This window comes from Mustela nivalis, assembly GCF_964662115.1.
Source record: "Mustela nivalis genome assembly, chromosome: 17".
NCBI classification, from domain to species: Eukaryota; Metazoa; Chordata; class Mammalia; order Carnivora; family Mustelidae; genus Mustela; species Mustela nivalis.
The window spans coordinates 2,819,597-2,837,739 of record NC_139036.1 but is presented as its reverse complement, the minus strand read 5'-3'; the positions used below and the strand labels follow the sequence as shown (position 1 = coordinate 2,837,739).

General features: G+C 63.6%; 1 protein-coding gene across 17 annotated transcripts in view; it reads left to right on the top strand.

Moving 5' to 3' along the window:
- MINK1 (misshapen like kinase 1) overlaps nt 1–18,143 on the top strand; it is a 43,371-nt gene that overhangs the window by 24,214 nt on the left and 1,014 nt on the right. For 2 of the 17 annotated variants that reach the window (XM_082707861.1, XM_082707860.1), the window contains 32 exons: nt 4,368–4,433; nt 5,957–6,013; nt 6,100–6,225; nt 7,673–7,783; nt 8,037–8,127; nt 8,541–8,671; nt 8,912–8,966; nt 9,106–9,184; nt 9,395–9,570; nt 9,760–9,829; nt 10,037–10,250; nt 11,507–11,620; nt 12,065–12,151; nt 12,348–12,536; nt 12,673–12,846; nt 13,246–13,518; nt 13,921–14,006; nt 14,167–14,277; nt 14,411–14,520; nt 14,652–14,740; nt 14,945–14,968; nt 15,088–15,248; nt 15,524–15,626; nt 15,709–15,846; nt 15,944–16,052; nt 16,379–16,546; nt 16,645–16,788; nt 16,966–17,100; nt 17,215–17,315; nt 17,398–17,547; nt 17,631–17,790; nt 17,880–18,019. In XM_082707861.1, the coding sequence (XP_082563987.1) occupies nt 5,999–6,013; nt 6,100–6,225; nt 7,673–7,783; nt 8,037–8,127; nt 8,541–8,671; nt 8,912–8,966; nt 9,106–9,184; nt 9,395–9,570; nt 9,760–9,829; nt 10,037–10,250; nt 11,507–11,620; nt 12,065–12,151; nt 12,348–12,536; nt 12,673–12,846; nt 13,246–13,518; nt 13,921–14,006; nt 14,167–14,277; nt 14,411–14,520; nt 14,652–14,740; nt 14,945–14,968; nt 15,088–15,248; nt 15,524–15,626; nt 15,709–15,846; nt 15,944–16,052; nt 16,379–16,546; nt 16,645–16,788; nt 16,966–17,100; nt 17,215–17,315; nt 17,398–17,547; nt 17,631–17,790; nt 17,880–18,019 (3,834 nt within the window). In that variant the 5' untranslated portion in view covers nt 4,368–4,433; nt 5,957–5,998. The remainder of the gene's footprint in view (nt 1–4,367; nt 4,434–5,956; nt 6,014–6,099; nt 6,226–7,672; nt 7,784–8,036; nt 8,128–8,540; nt 8,672–8,911; nt 8,967–9,105; nt 9,185–9,394; nt 9,571–9,759; nt 9,830–10,036; nt 10,251–11,506; nt 11,621–12,064; nt 12,152–12,347; nt 12,537–12,672; nt 12,847–13,245; nt 13,519–13,920; nt 14,007–14,166; nt 14,278–14,410; nt 14,521–14,651; nt 14,741–14,944; nt 14,969–15,087; nt 15,249–15,523; nt 15,627–15,708; nt 15,847–15,943; nt 16,053–16,378; nt 16,547–16,644; nt 16,789–16,965; nt 17,101–17,214; nt 17,316–17,397; nt 17,548–17,630; nt 17,791–17,879; nt 18,020–18,143) is intronic. The other 15 variants (XM_082707868.1, XM_082707862.1, XM_082707866.1 and 12 more) reach the window with 13 other exon arrangements.

The window sequence follows — 18,143 nt, the reverse complement described above, 5'->3', positions numbered from 1 at the left end:
CCACCGACCCACAGTAGAATTAGCGGGGGCGATCTGTCCCATAGATTCGGTCCCTTGCCCCAGATCCACATGCTGCATGAGAGGCCCGGGAGCCGGATCCCAGCAGTATCTTCCCCAGGGATCCTGGTGGATCCTGAAGGCATCTCCTCCCCAGCTTTCCCATCTCACTTGGGCCCGCCTCCCACACAGCAGATGATTTTCCCACCCATGTGGTCGGTGAAGTCAAGGCCGCCGGCTGCTCCTGAGGCTCCCTCATCTTAATGCGGGCCTCCACCGACTAGCCAGTGTCTCTTCTCAGTCCCTTGGGTTCTCATCCACAGCCTTGTCCCCGTCCCTTCCCACCTCCCAGCATTTGGCCAGAGAGGAACCTGGCGGCTGAGATTTTGAGCAGCCAGAGTAAGAGCTGGAGGGTGTTTCTAGCACATTCTCCCAGAGCTGGGCCTGTGTGCTGAGGGCAAGCTGGGCTGCCTGGCGCTCCCAGGCACAGGGCACTGCCTGCAGGGGTGCGTGCAGACTCCCAGCAGACGGAGCCGCTGAGCACGCTGATGGAGTCGAGCATAAATGCGGGCATTTGAATGGGGTCTTCTGGACCCTTGCATGCATGTAGGGGAAGAACCAACGTGCCCGAATCGCTCCTGGAACCCCTCGGGGGACGCAGCGCACGTACAGGCTAAGAAGTCAATTTGGCAGGCTTCCTCCGTCTCCTGTCCTTTTTTTTTTTTTTTTAAGATTTTATTTATTTATTTGACAGACAGAGATCACAAGCAGGCAGAGAGGCAGGCAGAGAGAGAGAAAGAGAAGCAGGCTTCCACTGAGCAGAGAGCCTGATGTGGGGCCCGATCTTGGGACCCCGAGATCATGACTGAGCTGAAGGCAGAGGCGCTTAACCCACTGAGCCACCCAGGCATCCTGGTCTCCTGTTTTTTTTGTCATCTTCCCTCCCACGGACAGGGGAGACCTTCCTGTTTTGGAAAGCCTGTGACCCTGCTGCCCCGTCATCAGAGTCCCCTTCCGCTCAGCCCGACTTCCCCAGAGGGCACCACTTCCTCCAGCCCCACCCCCGGCTGCAGCCCCCCCCAAGAGGGACTGCAAGTCTAAGTCTGTGGCCACTGGTGCTCTCCTCAGCACCACCCATTCTGCTGTCCGCCATGGGGGCCAGGGCTGTTCCCCAGAGGCCGGCTTTTGGGTTCTTCCTTCTCTGGATGTCTGTCTCCCGTGTCCATTTTCAGTCTGTCTCCAGACCCTCGTTTCTAATTGCCTGACGTGCCCAAACATCGCAAACGCAACATCCAAACCAAGCTGCCGTCCCCAGCCCAACACTGCTGGCTCTCACTTTCCTGGCGCCCACCAACCACGCACCCAGCCTGCAGGAGCCTGCCCGGTGCACCTGGCCTGCTTCAGCCTGTCCCCGAAGCCACACAATGGACCTTCCGTCCAGCCCAGCCTCTGTGTGAGCAGGACAAAGCCCCAAACACTTAAATGTTCGCGCGGGACACAACTGATGCCCAGGACCTCCTAGAAGGCCGCTTTCCAGGGGCTCCCACTCTGCCTGGCAGCTTCTCGATGCCCCGAGGGCCTCCGCTCCCTCTTTCGGCATAAAATCCTAGAGCACGTAGGGGTCCTCGGCCTGTAAATTGAAAGGTCCGTCTTGGACCTTCCTCCCGTGTTTCTCACGTATCGCTGAGCTCTTTCGTGCCTGACTGAGGAGTTGTCCCTGAGCTCGTGCTCAGTAAATGTTTGATATAAGTAAAAGAAGAGAAAGTTACCCTACGAATTTCCCCGTGCTTAGGGCCTAGGCTGGCCCAGGGTGGGTGTAGACACTCACTCAGAAAATATTTATCGGTTGGTTAACGATGGGACAGCTGGATACCCGACGGAGGTGTCGGCTCTGGGCACGAGGGGAAGGTCAGGAGGGTGACCTTGGGCCCTGGACCGAGACATGGTAAGGCACGAGCCGAGAGTGGGGACGCCCCAGGATTGAGAGGAAGACCAGCATGGATGTCTGGAGGGAAAAAGGGACGGACGACAGGGGTGGAATCGGTCCTGCTGTTGGTAGAGAGGGCCCCGCCCCCACATTCTGTACGGAGGGAGGCCGGGCATCGCGACACCCGTCAAAGGCCTGGTCTCGGGTCCATTGTCTGGAAAGCTCTTCCCAGGAAGTGCGGCCATCCTGATTAGCAGGTCAGGAAACCAACTTGGAGCCGCAAAACTGAACCCAGAGATTACGTCTGACCACAAGGACTGTTGTCTTCCCCAGCGCCTCCCACACTTCTGAGGAGGAGGTGGGTTCAGGTCTGAGATCAGACTTGAACCGGTCTGTGCTGACTTGAGGCACCAGCCGTGCGTGGTTAGGATACCCAGGCCCGTCCTCCTTCTGTGTTAGGTGAGGAGCGCCCCGGAATTCATGACCGCGAGTCCCAGGTCCGCCTCCGTCCACCTTGGAAAGAGTAAAGTGGACGTAGGAAAGCACAGCCCAACAAGCCAAGCTCTGTCGCTCTCGACCCGCAAGAACGACCCGCAGACGAGGTTGAGTGGCAAACTTCTTTATTGTCAATCTTGATCCGGGAACCCTGAACACCGATCATAACCCCAAGTTATAGGAAACAGTGGATAGAAAAACAACCAATCACCATACCGCACAACACATCCATCTACATGACTTCCAGCAGTTGTCATATGGCTCTCCACAAAGCTCGAGGCCCTTGAGAGGCCGAGCCCTTCCACGGGGTGCTAGGGGCCTGCAGGCAGACAGGAGAACTGGGTCCGGGCTCCCGGCCACTCCCATCAGCTGTCCCCGCAGTGACACTTTCTCCCTTTCTTGGGGCCTACTGTTCCGTCAGACCTGCTCAGGGTGGTTCTGTTGTCGGCCTGTTTTTGTGTGGGGTGACCTCAGCTGGAGCCAAATGCTTGCACAGGCAACCGCAGAATTCTGGGCCAGGCAGCCCCTCCGCACCGTCTCCTGGAGCAGGTGTTCTCTGGCTGCCGCGAGCCGGGCCCGGGCAGGGTGCTGGACACGCCACTGAGCAAGGAGGGTGCTTTCTTCCAGGAGTTTCCATGCAAAGGAAAGACATGGCTTTGGTGCACAATGTTGTGCGCTCTGAGGGGACGGACGGGGAGGGGACTGCGCGTGTGGGTCCTCGGGTCCCCTCTCTGGGAAAGCGGGCACAGGCGGTGTCCGGTGCGGATGCCTGTGGAAGCCTCGGGCCACTGTCTCTCCTATCCGGCCCTGCCAAGTTAGATTCTGCTGCTCGCCGAGGAGGGGCTGTCAGGCGTTCTTTTGTTTTCCAGAAATCCTATCCTGGTTTCAGAATCAGGGGGAAAGCAGTTTCAGGTTCTGGGCTTTTAAAATGATCAACCCCAGAGGTCCGGGCACTGCCCTGAGAGTGTTCTCGGGGGTGTCACCCCCCTGCTGGACCTGCAGGGGGCCAAGGGGCAGGCTGACCTCCTGGCCTGTCTCCAAAAGAAGGCCCCGCCAGAGGGTGCAGAGGGCGTCCCTACAGCTGGGCTGGCCGCGTGCTCTGAGACCAGCAAGCCGGGAGCCTCTTTGGTGGCTTTGTCTGAGCCCTTCCAGCCTCTCCTCCTGGCACCGCCTGGCTCCAGAGAGCGGGGCCTGGAAGTACTCCAGCCCCCGGGCCCTCCTCGTGGCCCTTTCTGTCACCTGCTATCCCATGCTGGGTATCAGGAGGACTGGGAAGAAGCGGAAAAAGGACAAGAGAGGAGGCTGCTGGGTTTGTGGCCTCTGGCTGGCTTGCCTCCTCCCTGCTTTTACAAAATCACAACAGTGGGCACCTGGTGGCCTCAGTCAGTTGAGCATCTGCCTTCGGCTCTGGTCATGGTCCTGGGGTCCTGGGATCGAGCCCCGTATTGGGTTCCCTGTTCAGTGTGGAGTCTGCTTCTCCCTCTCCCACTCCCCCTGCTTGTGTTCCCTCTCTCGCTGTCTGTCAAATAAATAAAATCTTTTAAAAAAAATCGTAACGATGATTATCTTGTACTGCGCACACACACTCTGTGCCGGGCTCCGTCCCAAGCCCTTCGCCATGGTCGCAGGTGTGTGCAGGGGACCCCAGATCTGGAGGTGCACGCTCGGGCACCCCCGTCTGGCAGAGGCGGCCGCAGCCTCCAGAGTTTGTTGCTGTCTGTGTGATCACAGGCATGTCTGAAGGCTAGTGGGGTTCCCACTGCTGTCATCTCTCCCCTTCTTCTGAACTTCCCTGTAGAACACGGACCCTGAACCCACCAAAAACACCACTGGGCCTGGGTTCCCTGAAGCCCCTTCATCCTGTCCCTTTGCTCACTCCCCTGACCGGATACGTCTCTCCCGCTCTGTTCTGAAGTCCCCACACCTTGTTCTGTCTCCCTCCCCACAGGACCCTGCTGGAATCTTTGAGCTGGTAGAGGTGGTCGGCAATGGAACATACGGACAGGTGTACAAGGTGAGCCTCTAATGGGGCCCTCGGCGCAGGGGGAGCAGGCCCTAGTTCTGGGGCTGTGGGAGGGGACGGAGGCTGGGAGAGGTAAGGAGCGTGAATGTGGTGGGAGAGAGAAGCCCAGTATGTGGGGTGTTTTGCTGGGCTGTGCATGGAGTCTCCATGAGTCCTGGGTTCAGCAGGAGGAGGTCTGGAGCTGGGCAGGGTGTGGGCAGGGGCCCAGGAGGGCAGTGGCAAGTGTGTGTGTGTGTGTGTGTGTGTGTGCGCGCACGTGTGTGTGTGTGGCTGTGCGTGTGTGTCCAGCGGGGCTCACCTGGGAACTCCGAGCAGAGTTCAGGCCACAAGGCAGTTCTGGCTTCTTCCCTCACTGAGGCCCAGCCTTGGCATTGGTGGAGCCCCAGGACCTGTCACAGAGGGGAAGTGGTTTTCTTGAGCTCTGGCTTTCTGCTTCAGGGGCCGTCCCTGTCCCCCACACAAAGCAGCAGTTCCAAGACCGTTGCCTGTCTTCAGCTTGGCCCACCCAGCCCGACCACAGGTCGCACTGGGAGGAGGAGGTGGCACATCAGATGTCCCAGGCGGATGCTGTCCACAGAGCTGGAGCCTCTAGGGCATATGCCCGCCTTCTGCCTCTCCTGATGTGACGCTAGGCCTTTCCACCAGTCTCTGCATCGCAGGGGCATTTCCTGGGTCATCGGTACCACCTTGTGAGCTTTGGGGGAAAGGTGCACCCCCTCCTCCAGTCTCCCATTGCCAGCCTGGTCGTTGCTATGGAAATAGTAGCTGTGTTCTGCTGCTGCTCTGGGCTTGGGGTCTTGAATGACTGCTGAAGACAAGAATGATGGGAGGGGCTGACCATCCCTCCCCCAGCTCCCTGCTCTTTCCCAGGAAGCCTGGACTCCCCTGTCCCAGGCTGGGATGGCTCCTGGAGGAATGTCAGAGGGATGAGGGGAGAGGAGAGAGAATGGCAGGGACATATTCTAGAAGTTCCTTCCCATTAGCACTAGCGGTGGGGCATCAGCAGGCTGATCCGCTTTCTGGGTTTCCACGAGTTCCCTCAAATCCCAGCTTTGTCTTTATTCTTTCCTGCCAGTAATAATAAAAAGCCTTGGAAGGGGGCGATTCTGGGAAAGGCTTCCTGAAAGCACGAGGCTGTGGGACTGGCATAGAAGCTGCTAGAGAGGCGGAACCCCTCCCCCAACCACCCCCCCAAGGCGGGGGAGGACCTGTCTCACCCCCTGCTCTTCAAACTGGGTGGCCTGGGACAGAGGTGACTCCCACTCGCCTCCCTGAGCTGTTTAGGGGGCAGAGCGGACCCGACGTCTCAATCCAACTTCGCACTTGGAGTCTGGGCCCCGTAGTTGTTCTGAGGGGCTTCTGCCTGCCTCTGTGACGCACCCATAGATGGAGTGTCTCATCACCACGGGGACACTTTCTAAGACCAAAAACAGCCAGAAGGCACAGCCTGTCCCAGAATCACGTGTCCCCAGACATAGACTCAGAGCCTCCGCGTTCTGCTCTCTGCCCCACAGGGTCGGCATGTCAAGACTGGGCAGCTGGCTGCCATCAAGGTCATGGACGTCACGGAGGTAGGGAGCGACGGGGGCGGGGGACAGGCAGGGACACCGAGGTGGGCAAGGGGGTGGGCTTGGGTTCAGCCATCCTGTCCTCCCAGGACGAGGAGGAGGAGATCAAACAGGAGATCAACATGCTGAAGAAGTACTCGCACCACCGCAACATTGCCACCTACTACGGGGCCTTCATCAAGAAGAGCCCGCCCGGGAACGACGACCAGCTCTGGGTGAGCCGGCCCTCTGCAGTCCTCCCTGCCTCCGGGCCCAGCCGCACACCAGCGCAGGCCCCCAGCCCTCTTCCCATGCACATGGCCTCCCTGCCCCCCTGCCTCTCTATACACACACTGCAGCCTCTTGCCAGCCTCTCCAGGGTCCTGGGGTTCGCCTGCATCCTCCCTGAACGGGGGCTGGGGCAGGAGGTGAGTCCGTCTGTCCTGCTTCCTTGCCCAGCTCCATGGGGATCCACAGCCCCAAAAACTGCGTGGAGGCCGAGGTCGGACCCTCCTGGAGAGCACAAGCCCTTCTGGATGATTCCTTCATCCAGAGCTTGCTGTGGCTCCTTTGGGCCTCCCCCAGATTCTCTCCCGAGAGTCACTGCCCTCCCGGCCAGGCCCGCCATTCCCTGGCCTTGCCCTTCCTGCTCCGCAGCCCAGCACCCAGGGAGCGCGCGCCAGAGACCGTGGCTGCGGGCTCAGGGCTCAGCAGGGGTCCCCCCCACCGCCAGCCACAGACATGTGCTTCCGAAGCACCTCCTGTGCACTCTGCACAGGGGCGTGCGTCATGGTCCCCGTAGGCCCTACCCGGGGTGCCCCCTGCTGGACGTACTGCACCCCCCCCCATCCTGGGCCTGTGTGGGGGAGGGGTCCAGAAGCGGGACCACAGATTACTGCATTTGCACGTGTACACGTCCCCAGCGGCCTTTTTCTGCATGGGCTGTGTGGAGGAACACGGCGACCAGCCTCCAGATCCCCAGGGTGCAGGCGGCCTGGCCTCCTTGGCCCGTGCAGGGGTGTCCCCAGGACCCCTCCTGCAGCTTGCTGGCCTGCCCTGCCTGCTGCTACTTCTCCAGCAGGCCTGGAGAACCGTTCTTATTCCCTGCCATGCCTCTGGGCTGGCCGTGAAGGCCAGGCAGCCGGTGTCTGGGGCTCTGTGGACCCTACAGTCTGTGATAGCTGCTCACAGTGGCCTCTGGGCCCCAAAACAGCCACGGGCAGTGCGCATGTGAATGGGGACGGGAGTGTGACTGGGTCCCATTAGCCTTGACTTAGGACATTCCAACTCCCAATTTTATAGGATTCTTAGTTTGATTTTTTCCAACTGTTTAGAAATGTGAAAACCAGGCTTGGCTGGCAGGCCAAAGTTTGCCAGCCCGCGCTCCGGGGCTGCCCCTGTGGTTTTGGGCTGCGGGTCCCCGCAGGATCCAGACGAAAGCCTAGGGCAGTCCCCGAGGAAAACGCACACGGTCACTTCTTTCTGTCAACTTCTTTCTTTCGGGGTTCCTTGGGCTCCTGCTTGGGGCCTGGACCGCCTCCCTCAGCCCCACCTGCATGGCCTTCTCATCTCCCCGGCTCACCCCACTTGTGGCCCCGAGGCCTCTGGCCCTCCTGCAGGGGTCGGGGATGGGGGCATGGAGGCCCTGCCTGATGGATGCTCTTCCCCGGCCTGGTGCCGCAGCTGGTGATGGAGTTCTGCGGCGCAGGCTCCGTGACGGACCTGGTAAAGAACACGAAGGGGAATGCCCTGAAGGAAGACTGCATCGCCTACATCTGCCGGGAGATCCTGCGGGTGAGTGCCCGGGGCCCTGGCGGTCGGGGCAGGGACACCCAGCCCACCCTGCAGAACCCTCCAGCGGCAGGGGGCACAGCCTCCTGGCACTGTCCCTGCCACCTTGCAACTGCTGGGCCTTCTCCAGGGGCCCCTCCTCTGAGGATGCTCCCGGGTCATGCGGGGGCTGCCCCTTCAGCCCAGCCCTCTGTGCCCCTCTCCTCCGGATGGCCGTACCCTCTGACGCCTCTGAGCTCCCTCCCTCCCGCCCCAGGGTCTGGCCCATCTCCACGCTCACAAGGTGATCCATCGGGACATCAAGGGGCAGAACGTGCTGCTGACAGAGAATGCCGAGGTCAAGCTAGGTACGGCAGTTCATTCCCGGCGGGCGGCGGGTGGGGCGCTCTGACCTCCAGGACAGAAGGAGGCTTCAGGTCTTGCTCTGGGCCTGTCCTGTCTCCTCCCCTGTCAGGCCCTTCCCCCTGCTAGGAATCGGTGCAGAAGTGTCCCCTGCCCCCACCCGGACATCTGCATCCCAGGTGCTGTGCAGGTCCCTCACGGGAGATGGGATGCTTTGGCCCCTCCTGCCTGGCCCTTGGCCCTTTCACAATGGTTGTCCCCCCAGATGCAAGAACATTAGGTCAGGCTCCTCAGGATGTGGACGGGGTAGCGGAGGTGTCCAGGAATGTCTGGGTGGGCAAGGGCTTCCGCTGCCTCTGGGGCATGCACCTGCCAGCGCCAAGACCCCCAGGACGACCCCCGCCCTGTGTCTTCCCAGTGGATTTCGGGGTGAGTGCCCAGCTGGACCGCACCGTGGGCAGGCGGAACACTTTCATCGGGACCCCCTACTGGATGGCCCCAGAGGTCATCGCCTGTGACGAGAACCCCGATGCCACCTACGATTACCGGGTATGGAGCAGGGGGCGGGCTGCACAGAGGCAGCCAATGGTGGGACGGGGATGGGGTGGCGGGCAGACTGAAGATGGGGGCAGAGGCTCAGACAGCCCGGGTGTCACGGTGAAGGTGCGGTGCTGTGCCTGTGGTGAGGGGTGGGGTCAGCTGGAGCCCAGGAAGTGGCCCTGACAAGGCCGGGATGGTGGGCACAGAGGGCCATCAGGAACATGCTCCTATCCCTCCTTCCCTCTGCAGAGTGACATTTGGTCTCTAGGAATCACAGCCATCGAGATGGCAGAGGGGGCCCCCCGTAAGTGTGGACCCAGGAGTGGAGGGAGCCCTAGAGGGGCTGTGGGGGGGTCACGGAGGTCGTGGTGGGAGGGACTGCTTGGGGATCTGCGCAGGGCTGCGAGAGGGACTCATGGTGTGTCCCCCCCCCCATGTGCCAGCTCTGTGCGACATGCACCCCATGCGAGCCCTCTTCCTCATCCCACGGAACCCACCCCCCAGACTCAAGTCCAAGAAATGGTAGGTCCCTGGACCAGGCCCCCCTGCCTTCACCCCTATGCCCGGTGAGGGTCTGCACCACAGAGGGCTGGGGGCCGGACCAGGCTTGGGATGTGGAGAAGACCCGAGGGAAACCGAGATGGCTTTTGGATGGAGGATCTCTCTCTCTGGCCTGTGACCTGCCCCCCGCTTCCGGGGGCCCCTCCCAGCGTGAGCCCCCTTACCTTCCAGGTCTAAGAAGTTCACCGACTTCATTGACACATGTCTTATCAAGACGTACCTGAGCCGCCCGCCTACAGAGCAGCTGCTCAAGTTCCCCTTCATCCGCGACCAGCCCACCGAGCGCCAGGTCCGCATCCAGCTCAAGGACCACATAGACCGCTCCCGGAAGAAGCGAGGCGAGAAGGGTAGGCCGGCCGGTGGAGAGGCCCTCCTAAGCCGCCCCACCCCAACTCCCCCTGGAGCCCAGTCCTGCCACGCCCAGGAGCCCTGTGCACCCCCTCGCGGCCTGTGCTGCTCACCCCGTGGAAGGTTCCTTAGCCCGGGGTGGGGTCTGGGGCGCCAGGCCAAGGAACAGCAGTGGCCTCCCCCTGCAGAGGAAACCGAGTATGAGTACAGCGGCAGCGAGGAGGAGGACGACAGCCACGGAGAGGAAGGCGAGCCGAGGTGGGCCCCAGCCCCGGCTGAGGGGGGGGCAGCCGTACTTGTGGGTGTGGGGGGGCCCCGGTCTGGGGTCGGGGACAGAGAACCTGGCCTGGATGTTGGAGGAGTGGGGGGACTGAGAGAGGGGGGCAAGGATTGTGGGGGTGGGGGCGGCGGTGAAGTCTCCCCAACCCCCCACCCCGTGCATGCCCTGACCCCCCCACCCCCCAGCTCCATCATGAATGTGCCTGGGGAGTCCACGCTGCGCCGGGAGTTCCTGCGGTTGCAGCAGGAGAACAAGAGCAACTCAGAGGCCGTGAAGCAGCAGTTGCAGCAGCAGCAGCTCCAGCAGCAGCGCGACCCTGAGGCACACATCCAGCACCTGCTGCACCAGCGCCAGCGCCGCATCGAGGAGCAGAAGGAGGAGCGGCGGCGCGTGGAGGAGGTGCGGGTGGGTGGGTGGGGGTGCCCTGCCGGCCAGCCGGTGGGGGAGGCCCTGGCCTCACAGGGGGCGCCTTCTGCATGGACAGGCCAGTCCCCTTTGTCCCTGCGCGCCCTCCAGTGCCCTGGGCTTCTGGCGCAGCAGCTTTCAGTTCTGATCTGGAAATCCCTTCCCGAGATCCTCCTTTGTTTTCGGTTGTTTGGCTTAGATTTGCTAGAAAACACTTATTGCGGTGGGTGGCAGAAAGACCTCTGAGTTAGTAGAAGGGCGCATTTAAAAAAAATTTTTTTTTAAGATTTTTTAAAAAGATTTTATTTATTTATTTATTTAGCAGAGAGAGAGATCACAAGTATGCAGAGAATGGGGGGAAGCATGCTTCCCGCCGAGCAGAGAGCCCGATGCAGGGCTCGATGCAGGGCTCGATGCAGGGCTGGATCCCAGGACCCTGAGATCATGACCTGAGCCAAAGGCAGAGGCTTTAACCCACTGAGCCACCGAGGCGCCCCCTAGAGAGGCGCATTTAAGTGGCGGCGTATTTTAGATCAGTTTAGAAAGCAGGCATCCGTAAGCACTCATGCTCAGATGCCTTTATTCTGCGGAGGGACGAGCTGAGGAAGACGGTGTGAACGCGGCCTCAGCGTCGGCATTTCTGTCGAAATGGTGATGTGACCTCCAAGTTCGCGGAGAGCCAGACTTAAGAAAACCGTCTAAGTCGCAGGCGATACCCGTCGGCTGCCCCCCCAAAACCGCCCCTTAGCTAAGGACTGACAGGAGCCGGCCTCGGGGTAGGGGGCGCACGTTCCCGGCAGCGGACGCACAGGCTGGGGCCAGGCAGGGCACAGGGAGCTCCGGGGCTGGAGGGACCTCTCGGGAGGCCTCCTCTCTAGTGTGGACACAGGGTCCACCCCGGCTGCCGGGCCTGGACCTGGTGCTTCTGCGTGGGCACCTGCCGCCCTCTTGTGGCCAGAGGCTGTCCCTGCGGCCCACTCCGTGCCGCTGGCAGCCGGGCGAGGGGCCAGGGTCTGGGCGTCTAGCTCCTGGGCACTTGGCTGCCATTGCGTGGCTGGCTTTGTGCACGAGTGGACAGGGAAAGCGTCATCCACGGTGGCCCCTAGGGGCGTCAGTCGCCCAGCGCCGCAGCCCAAGCCCCAGGTAGAAGGCCTCCCTGCACTGTCGGGCAGGGTTCCCCTTCCTGGCAGGCGCCAGAAACAGGCTGGGTGTCCAGCGCAGGCCTGAAGAGCACCTCTTCCCGCCCATAGCAACAGCGGCGGGAGCGGGAGCAGCGGAAGCTGCAGGAGAAGGAGCAGCAGCGGCTGGAGGACATGCAGGCCCTGCGGCGGGAGGAGGAGCGGCGGCAGGCGGAGCGCGAGCAGGTACAGCGCCCCCAGCGCACACCAGACTCACCCCTTCCCTGCCCGCCTCCCCTCTGCTCCTGCCGCCTGCCTCCCCTGCACCACGATGCCCTGCCCCGTCTTTCCCATCCCCTAGATTCCTGTCTTTTCCAGCTTCACTCTCTCTCTGTTTTCTCCCACCCTTCAACCCCCACCCTGGCTCCTGCCCTCCTCCTGTCTCTGCGCCTTCATTCCCCATCTCTGCCTCATCCTCGACACCTCACCCCTGCGCCTGCCCTCCGCCCCTCACGGGCCCTCCACCCCGGCTTCCTCCTCATCGCCCACCCTCCTGGGGCTCATGCCCCCCCCATCTGTCTCTCTCCGGACGCTGCCCGCTCTCCTCATCCTCACCCCACCGATCCCGTCCTCGTACGCCGCCGCCCCCCGCCTCTCCCCCTTGCCCTATGCTCCCCCCCGCCCCCCCAGGAGTATATCCGTCACAGGCTAGAGGAGGAGCAGCGACAGCTCGAGATCCTCCAGCAACAGCTGCTCCAGGAACAGGCCCTGCTGCTGGTAACGGGGTCCCCGGCTTCCTCTGGGAAGCAGCGGCTGCGGAGCCTCTGTGCTGGAGTGGGATGGGGACACAGCAGGGCAGGGGGTCCGGCCCGGCGCCGGGGGAAGACCCCTCATCTCGGTTGGCCGGAGAGAGGGCCTGCCTGCCTCGGCCCTGGCCGCGCTGCTGAGCCGCTCTCCCTCCCCTCGGGCCCAGGAGTACAAGCGGAAGCAGCTGGAGGAGCAGCGGCAGTCGGAGCGGCTCCAGCGGCAGCTGCAGCAGGAGCACGCCTACCTCAAGTCCCTCCAGCAGCAGCAGCAGCAGGGCCTGCCCGCGGACAGGAAGCCGCTCTATCACTACGGCCGCGGCGTCGCTGCTGCCGACAAGCCGGCTTGGGCCCGGGAGGTAGGGGCCACGGCGCCCTGGCAGGCTTGGGGAACAGGGAGCTCTCGGCACTGGGTGTGGGACGGGGGCAGAGTGCCTGTGCTCCAAGGACTGGGAAGCGAAGCCGGCATCCCCAGGGCCTCCTTTCGCGCCACAGGTGGAGGAGAGAACGAGGATGAACAAGCAGCAGAACTCCCCCTTGGCCAAGACCAAGCCAGGCAGCACGGGGCCCGAGACCCCCCTCCCCCAGGCCGCCCCTGGGCCCCCAGGCCCCCTTTCCCAAACCCCTCCTATGCAGAGGCCGGTGGAGCCCCAGGAGGGACCGCACAAGGTGAGCCTTGCCCCAGTCTGTGTTCATGCGCACATACGGGTGCCTCCCTCTGCACAGCTGTGGCACCCACACATGCACACACACACATGTGCATGTACAAACAGGCACGCGTGCACATACAAGCACATGTGTGCACGCACACAAACACGTGTGCGCACACATGCACACTCTCAGCCAGGGGTCACAGATCTCGGGGTACAGGGGCAAAGACAGCCACCTGCCTGCCTCTGCATGAGTCTGGCCCTGTCCCCTGTTCTTGGGCTTCCACAGCCCCTCTCCTCCAGTGGACACTTGGAAGCCAGAGGCTCTCCTCACAGCTTCCTCCCAGCCCAGGCCCCGCTCCCGGGTGGGGATGCGCCACAGAGCAGGCAGCCCACCCTCCCTGGTCTTTCCCTGCAGAGCCTGGTGGCGCACCGGGTCCCACTGAAGCCATATGCAGCGCCTGTACCCCGATCCCAGTCCCTGCAGGACCAACCCACCCGAAACCTGGCTGCCTTCCCAGCCGCCCATGAGCCCGACCCTGCCATCCCCACGCCCAGTGCCACGCCCAGTGCCACGCCCAGTGCCCGAGGAGCCGTCATCCGCCAGAACTCAGATCCCACCTCCGAAGGGCCTGGCCCCAGCCCGAGCCCCCCAGCCTGGGTCCGGCCAGATTCTGAGGCCCCACCCAAGGTAAGGGCCGTGCCACAGGACAGGAAAGAGGAGAAACGGTAAGGAAAAGGAGGAACTCTGGGGAGCAGGCCTGGTGGAAACGGGGTTCAGGGCTGGAAGGGAAGAGAAAGGCCAGGCGCCCGCCCTGGACCCTGTCCTGCGAGCCTCCAGGCCGGAGGCAGGCAGCCTGCCTGCTCTGGGACCACGTCCCTGCTCCTAGGGCTGAGTGAGGGACCCGAAGCACGCCCATGGCATTCAGGGAGCTGCAGGGGCAGACTTGCGGGGCTGGAGTCCCAGCTTCACGACTGTGGAAGATCCGTGAGCGTCCCTGACCTCGGCTGGCGGGTCCCTGAAAGCCAGGGAGAACACCGGCCAAGTGGAGGATGCACTGCACTCACCACCCCCCACCCCGGTCCCCTGCAGGTGCCTCAGAGGACCTCCTCCATCGCTGCTGCCCTCAACACCAGTGGGGCCGGAGGGACCCGGCCCGCTCAGGCTGTCCGCGCCAGGTAGCCCCCGGGGGAGGATGCATGGTGGCCCTGGGGCGAGGGGCTGGGGGGGGCACAGGGGAGGTTGCCAGGTCACCCGTTCAGGGGTGGGCCAGCCCCACCCCAGTCACCTCAGCACCCCCTGCCCCGCCCCCCGGGCACCCCTGTGCTCCCTCCACAGACCTCGCAGCAACTCCGCCTGGCAAATCTATCTGCAAAGGCGGGCAGAGCGGGGCACCCCCAAGCCTCCAGGGCCCCCTGCTCAGCCCCCTGGCCCGCCCAACGCCTGTAGGTAATGGAGTTGTCCCCACCAAGTCTCACCCTCACTGCGGCCACGGGCTGCCCCCTGGTGGTGGCTCTCTGCACTGCGGCGCTACACTGGAGTCCTGGGCAGGGCTCCCTGACTGGCCTCTGTCCTCCCACAGCAACCCCGACCTCAGGAGGAGCGACCCTGGCTGGGAGCGACCGGAAGGTGCCCTTCCGTCTCACGGGCACCTCCCACAGGCCGGCTCGCTGGAGCGGAACCGTGTGGGAGGTATGGCCTGGCCCAGCTCTGGGGCCCACCCGGACACTGTGGGGGGACCCTACCTTGGACCCAGTTGGCTGTGAGTCACTGAGGGTGAGCAGGGGTCTGTGACCTCCCTTCTCCTGCCCTGCCCTGTGCAGCCTCTTCCAAACTGGACAGCTCCCCCGTGCTCTCCCCCGGGAACAAAGCCAAGCCCGAGGACCACCGCTCCCGGCCAGGCCGGCCAGCAGTAAGTCCTGGGCAGCGGCCACAGCCCCGCCTGCTTGTGGGGGGGGTGGGGTGGGGCTTGGGGCCTCACGGCCCCCAGGAGCCCCGGGCTGGGCCCTCTGCCACCTGGTGCCAAGGGGCTACGGGCCGCGCTTCTCGGCTACTGATCTCTCTCCACCTCTCTCTGCTCCTCCCGCTGCCCTGCGGCCCCCGCGGCCCCACCCAGAGCTATAAGCGTGCCATCGGTGAGGTCAGTGATGAGGCCTGCTTGGGAGCCCCTGTGCCTGCCCCTTCTCTGGCTTTCTTCTTACCCGCCCCACCCTCCCCACCCCCCTTCCTTATGGGTCCCTTCTCCCCCCACCCCTGCAGGATTTTGTGCTGTTGAAAGAGCGAGCCCTGGACGAGGCCCCGCGGCCTCCCAAGAAAGCCATGGACTACTCCTCCTCCAGTGAGGAGGTCGAAAGCAGTGAAGATGAGGAGGAAAGCAACGGCGAGCCCTCCGAGGGGAGCAGAGATACCCCCGGGGCCCGGTATGGGGGCACCCTGGGGGAAGGCAGGCTCCCCATCTCCTAGATTCGGGGATCCTGGGTTTTCCGGTCTCTGGAGAAGGGGATCTGGGCTGGTGTACCCACCTGTCTCCCACTGCTCTGTCAGCGGAGGGCGGGCCTCCCCCAGGTTCCCGAACCCCCCCAACCCCCACGGGGCAGTGTCCACTGGAGGGGAGGGCGCTGGCCCTCCATCCCTGGCGGGCTCTTCGCGGCAGGCTGGAGCTGGGGGCTGACGGCCATCCTGTCTCCCACGGCAGCGACGGAGACACCGACAGTGTCAGCACCATGGTGGTCCACGACGTGGAGGAGATGGCCGGGACCCAGACCCCCTATGGGGGCGGCACCATGGTGGTCCAGCGTGTGAGTGGCCCCCCTTCTTCCCTGCACCTGCAGTGCCCCCTGCCTCTGGCTCGGCACTGGCTCCCTTCCCTCTGTTCCTTAGACCCCCGAGGAGGAGCGCGGCCTGCTACACGCGGACAGCAATGGCTACACCAACCTTCCCGACGTCGTCCAGCCCAGCCACTCGCCCACGGAGAGTGGCAAAGGCCAAAGCCCCCCCTCGAAGGACGGAGGCAGCGATGTAAGTGGGCAGATGTAGCCCCGGGGCGTGGGGCTGTGGGCAGGGGTGTGGGGTCCGGGTCTTGAGCGTTTGCCTGACCGCTGCCCCACCCCCACAGTACCAGTCTCGTGGGCTGGTAAAGGCCCCTGGCAAGAGCTCATTCACCATGTTTGTGGACCTAGGGGTCTACCAGCCCGGAGGCAGTGGGGACACCATCCCCATCACAGGTGAGGATGGGAGGAGGTGTGGCTCGAGGCCAGGGGGAGGGCACAGGCTGGGCACTGGTGGTGTGGCTTTCCTGAGCTGCTGGGCCTGCACTTGGGCCTGAGCGCCTGCTGGGGACAGAGGCAGCTGGGGAGCCTGAGGGACAGGATGGGGATTTTGCTGGGCCTTCTGCCCACTTTCTACTCCTCCCTGCACCTTCTTTCTCCACCCTTCCCCTGTCCTGCTGAGTATGCAGAGGAGCCCCCTACCACCAAATGCAGGGGTGGGTGGGGAGGGTTGGGGGGAGGAGGCTGCAGCCCTCCTCCCCTTTCTCTTCTCTTTCCGGCAGCCCTGGTAGGGGGAGAGGGTGGCCGGCTGGATCAGCTCCAGTACGATGTCCGGAAAGGGTCCGTGGTCAACGTGAACCCCACCAACACCCGTGCCCACAGCGAGACCCCTGAGATTCGGAAGTACAAGAAGCGGTTCAATTCAGAGATCCTCTGTGCGGCCCTTTGGGGTGAGCCGGGGACAGGGGAGAGGGGGGGCGGCGCGCCCCTGTGCTCGCAGCCTGGGAGGGCGGGCTGCTGGTGACCCGCTCACCAGCTCCCGTCACAGGTGTCAACCTGCTGGTGGGCACGGAGAACGGCCTGATGCTGCTGGACCGCAGTGGCCAAGGCAAGGTGTACGGGCTCATCGGGCGGCGGCGCTTCCAGCAAATGGACGTGCTAGAAGGTCTCAACCTGCTCATCACCATCTCAGGTGCGCGGGGCGCGGCGCTCTTGGGGCCAGGCGCAGGGACCCCTGCGCTGTCCCACCTGCAGCCTGGGAGGAGGTGGGGCCTCCCCTGACGCTGCCGTGGGGTGCTGTCAACGGCGGTCGGAGTGGGCAGGAGGCCGGCGCTGGACTGCTGGTGAGGGCCTGTGTGTCCGCCCTCAGGGAAAAGGAACAAACTGCGGGTTTATTACCTGTCTTGGCTCCGGAACAAGATTCTGCACAACGACCCGGATGTGGAGAAGAAGCAGGGCTGGACCACCGTGGGGGACATGGAGGGCTGCGGGCACTACCGCGTGGGTGAGGAGGTCACTGCGGGGCAGCCCTGGGGGCCTGGGCGGCATGGCCGGGCGATGGGGCCAGGCACTCAGTGACAGGCCTGCGGGACCCAACCCTCCTCTGCCCTGCCCGCAGTGAAATACGAGCGCATTAAGTTCCTGGTCATCGCCCTGAAGAGCTCCGTGGAGGTGTACGCCTGGGCTCCCAAGCCCTACCACAAGTTCATGGCCTTCAAGGTAGCCCCGCCACCGGCCCCCATCCGCCCAGTGGGGCCACAGCGGCCCAGCCGCAGCCCCTGAGCCCCTCTCCCGTCCACAGTCCTTCGCCGACCTCCCTCACCGCCCTCTGCTGGTCGACCTGACCGTCGAAGAGGGTCAGCGGCTCAAGGTCATCTATGGCTCCAGCGCCGGCTTCCATGCGGTGGACGTGGACTCGGGGAACAGCTACGACATCTACATCCCCGTGCACGTAAGCTAGGCGGGGCTTGGTGCGGGGAGCAGTGGGCCCCGGGGGTGCGGGGCGTGGCCTGCAGCGAGCCCTCTCGCCCCCAGATCCAGAGCCAGATCACGCCCCATGCCATTATCTTCCTCCCCGACACCGATGGCATGGAGATGCTGCTCTGCTACGAGGACGAGGGCGTCTACGTGAACACCTATGGGCGGATCATTAAGGACGTGGTGCTGCAGTGGGGAGAGATGCCCACCTCCGTGGGTGAGCGAGGCGCCTGCCCCTGGGCCGCCCCCTGGGCCCTCAGCCACTGCTGCAGCCCACTCACTGGCCCTCCTGCCCTTCTCCCCCAGCCTACATCTGCTCCAACCAGATCATGGGCTGGGGCGAGAAAGCCATTGAGATCCGCTCGGTGGAGACGGGCCACCTGGACGGCGTCTTCATGCACAAACGGGCCCAGAGGCTCAAGTTCCTGTGCGAGCGGAATGACAAGGTGGGAGCCCCTGGTCCTGCCCCTGCCGTCAGACTCGGTGCAGGGGGTGTCGCCGTGGGGTCTTCTAGGGGCCTGCATCACAGTCTCCTTCCCTCCCCCAACCATCACTGGGGCTGCCCTCTTC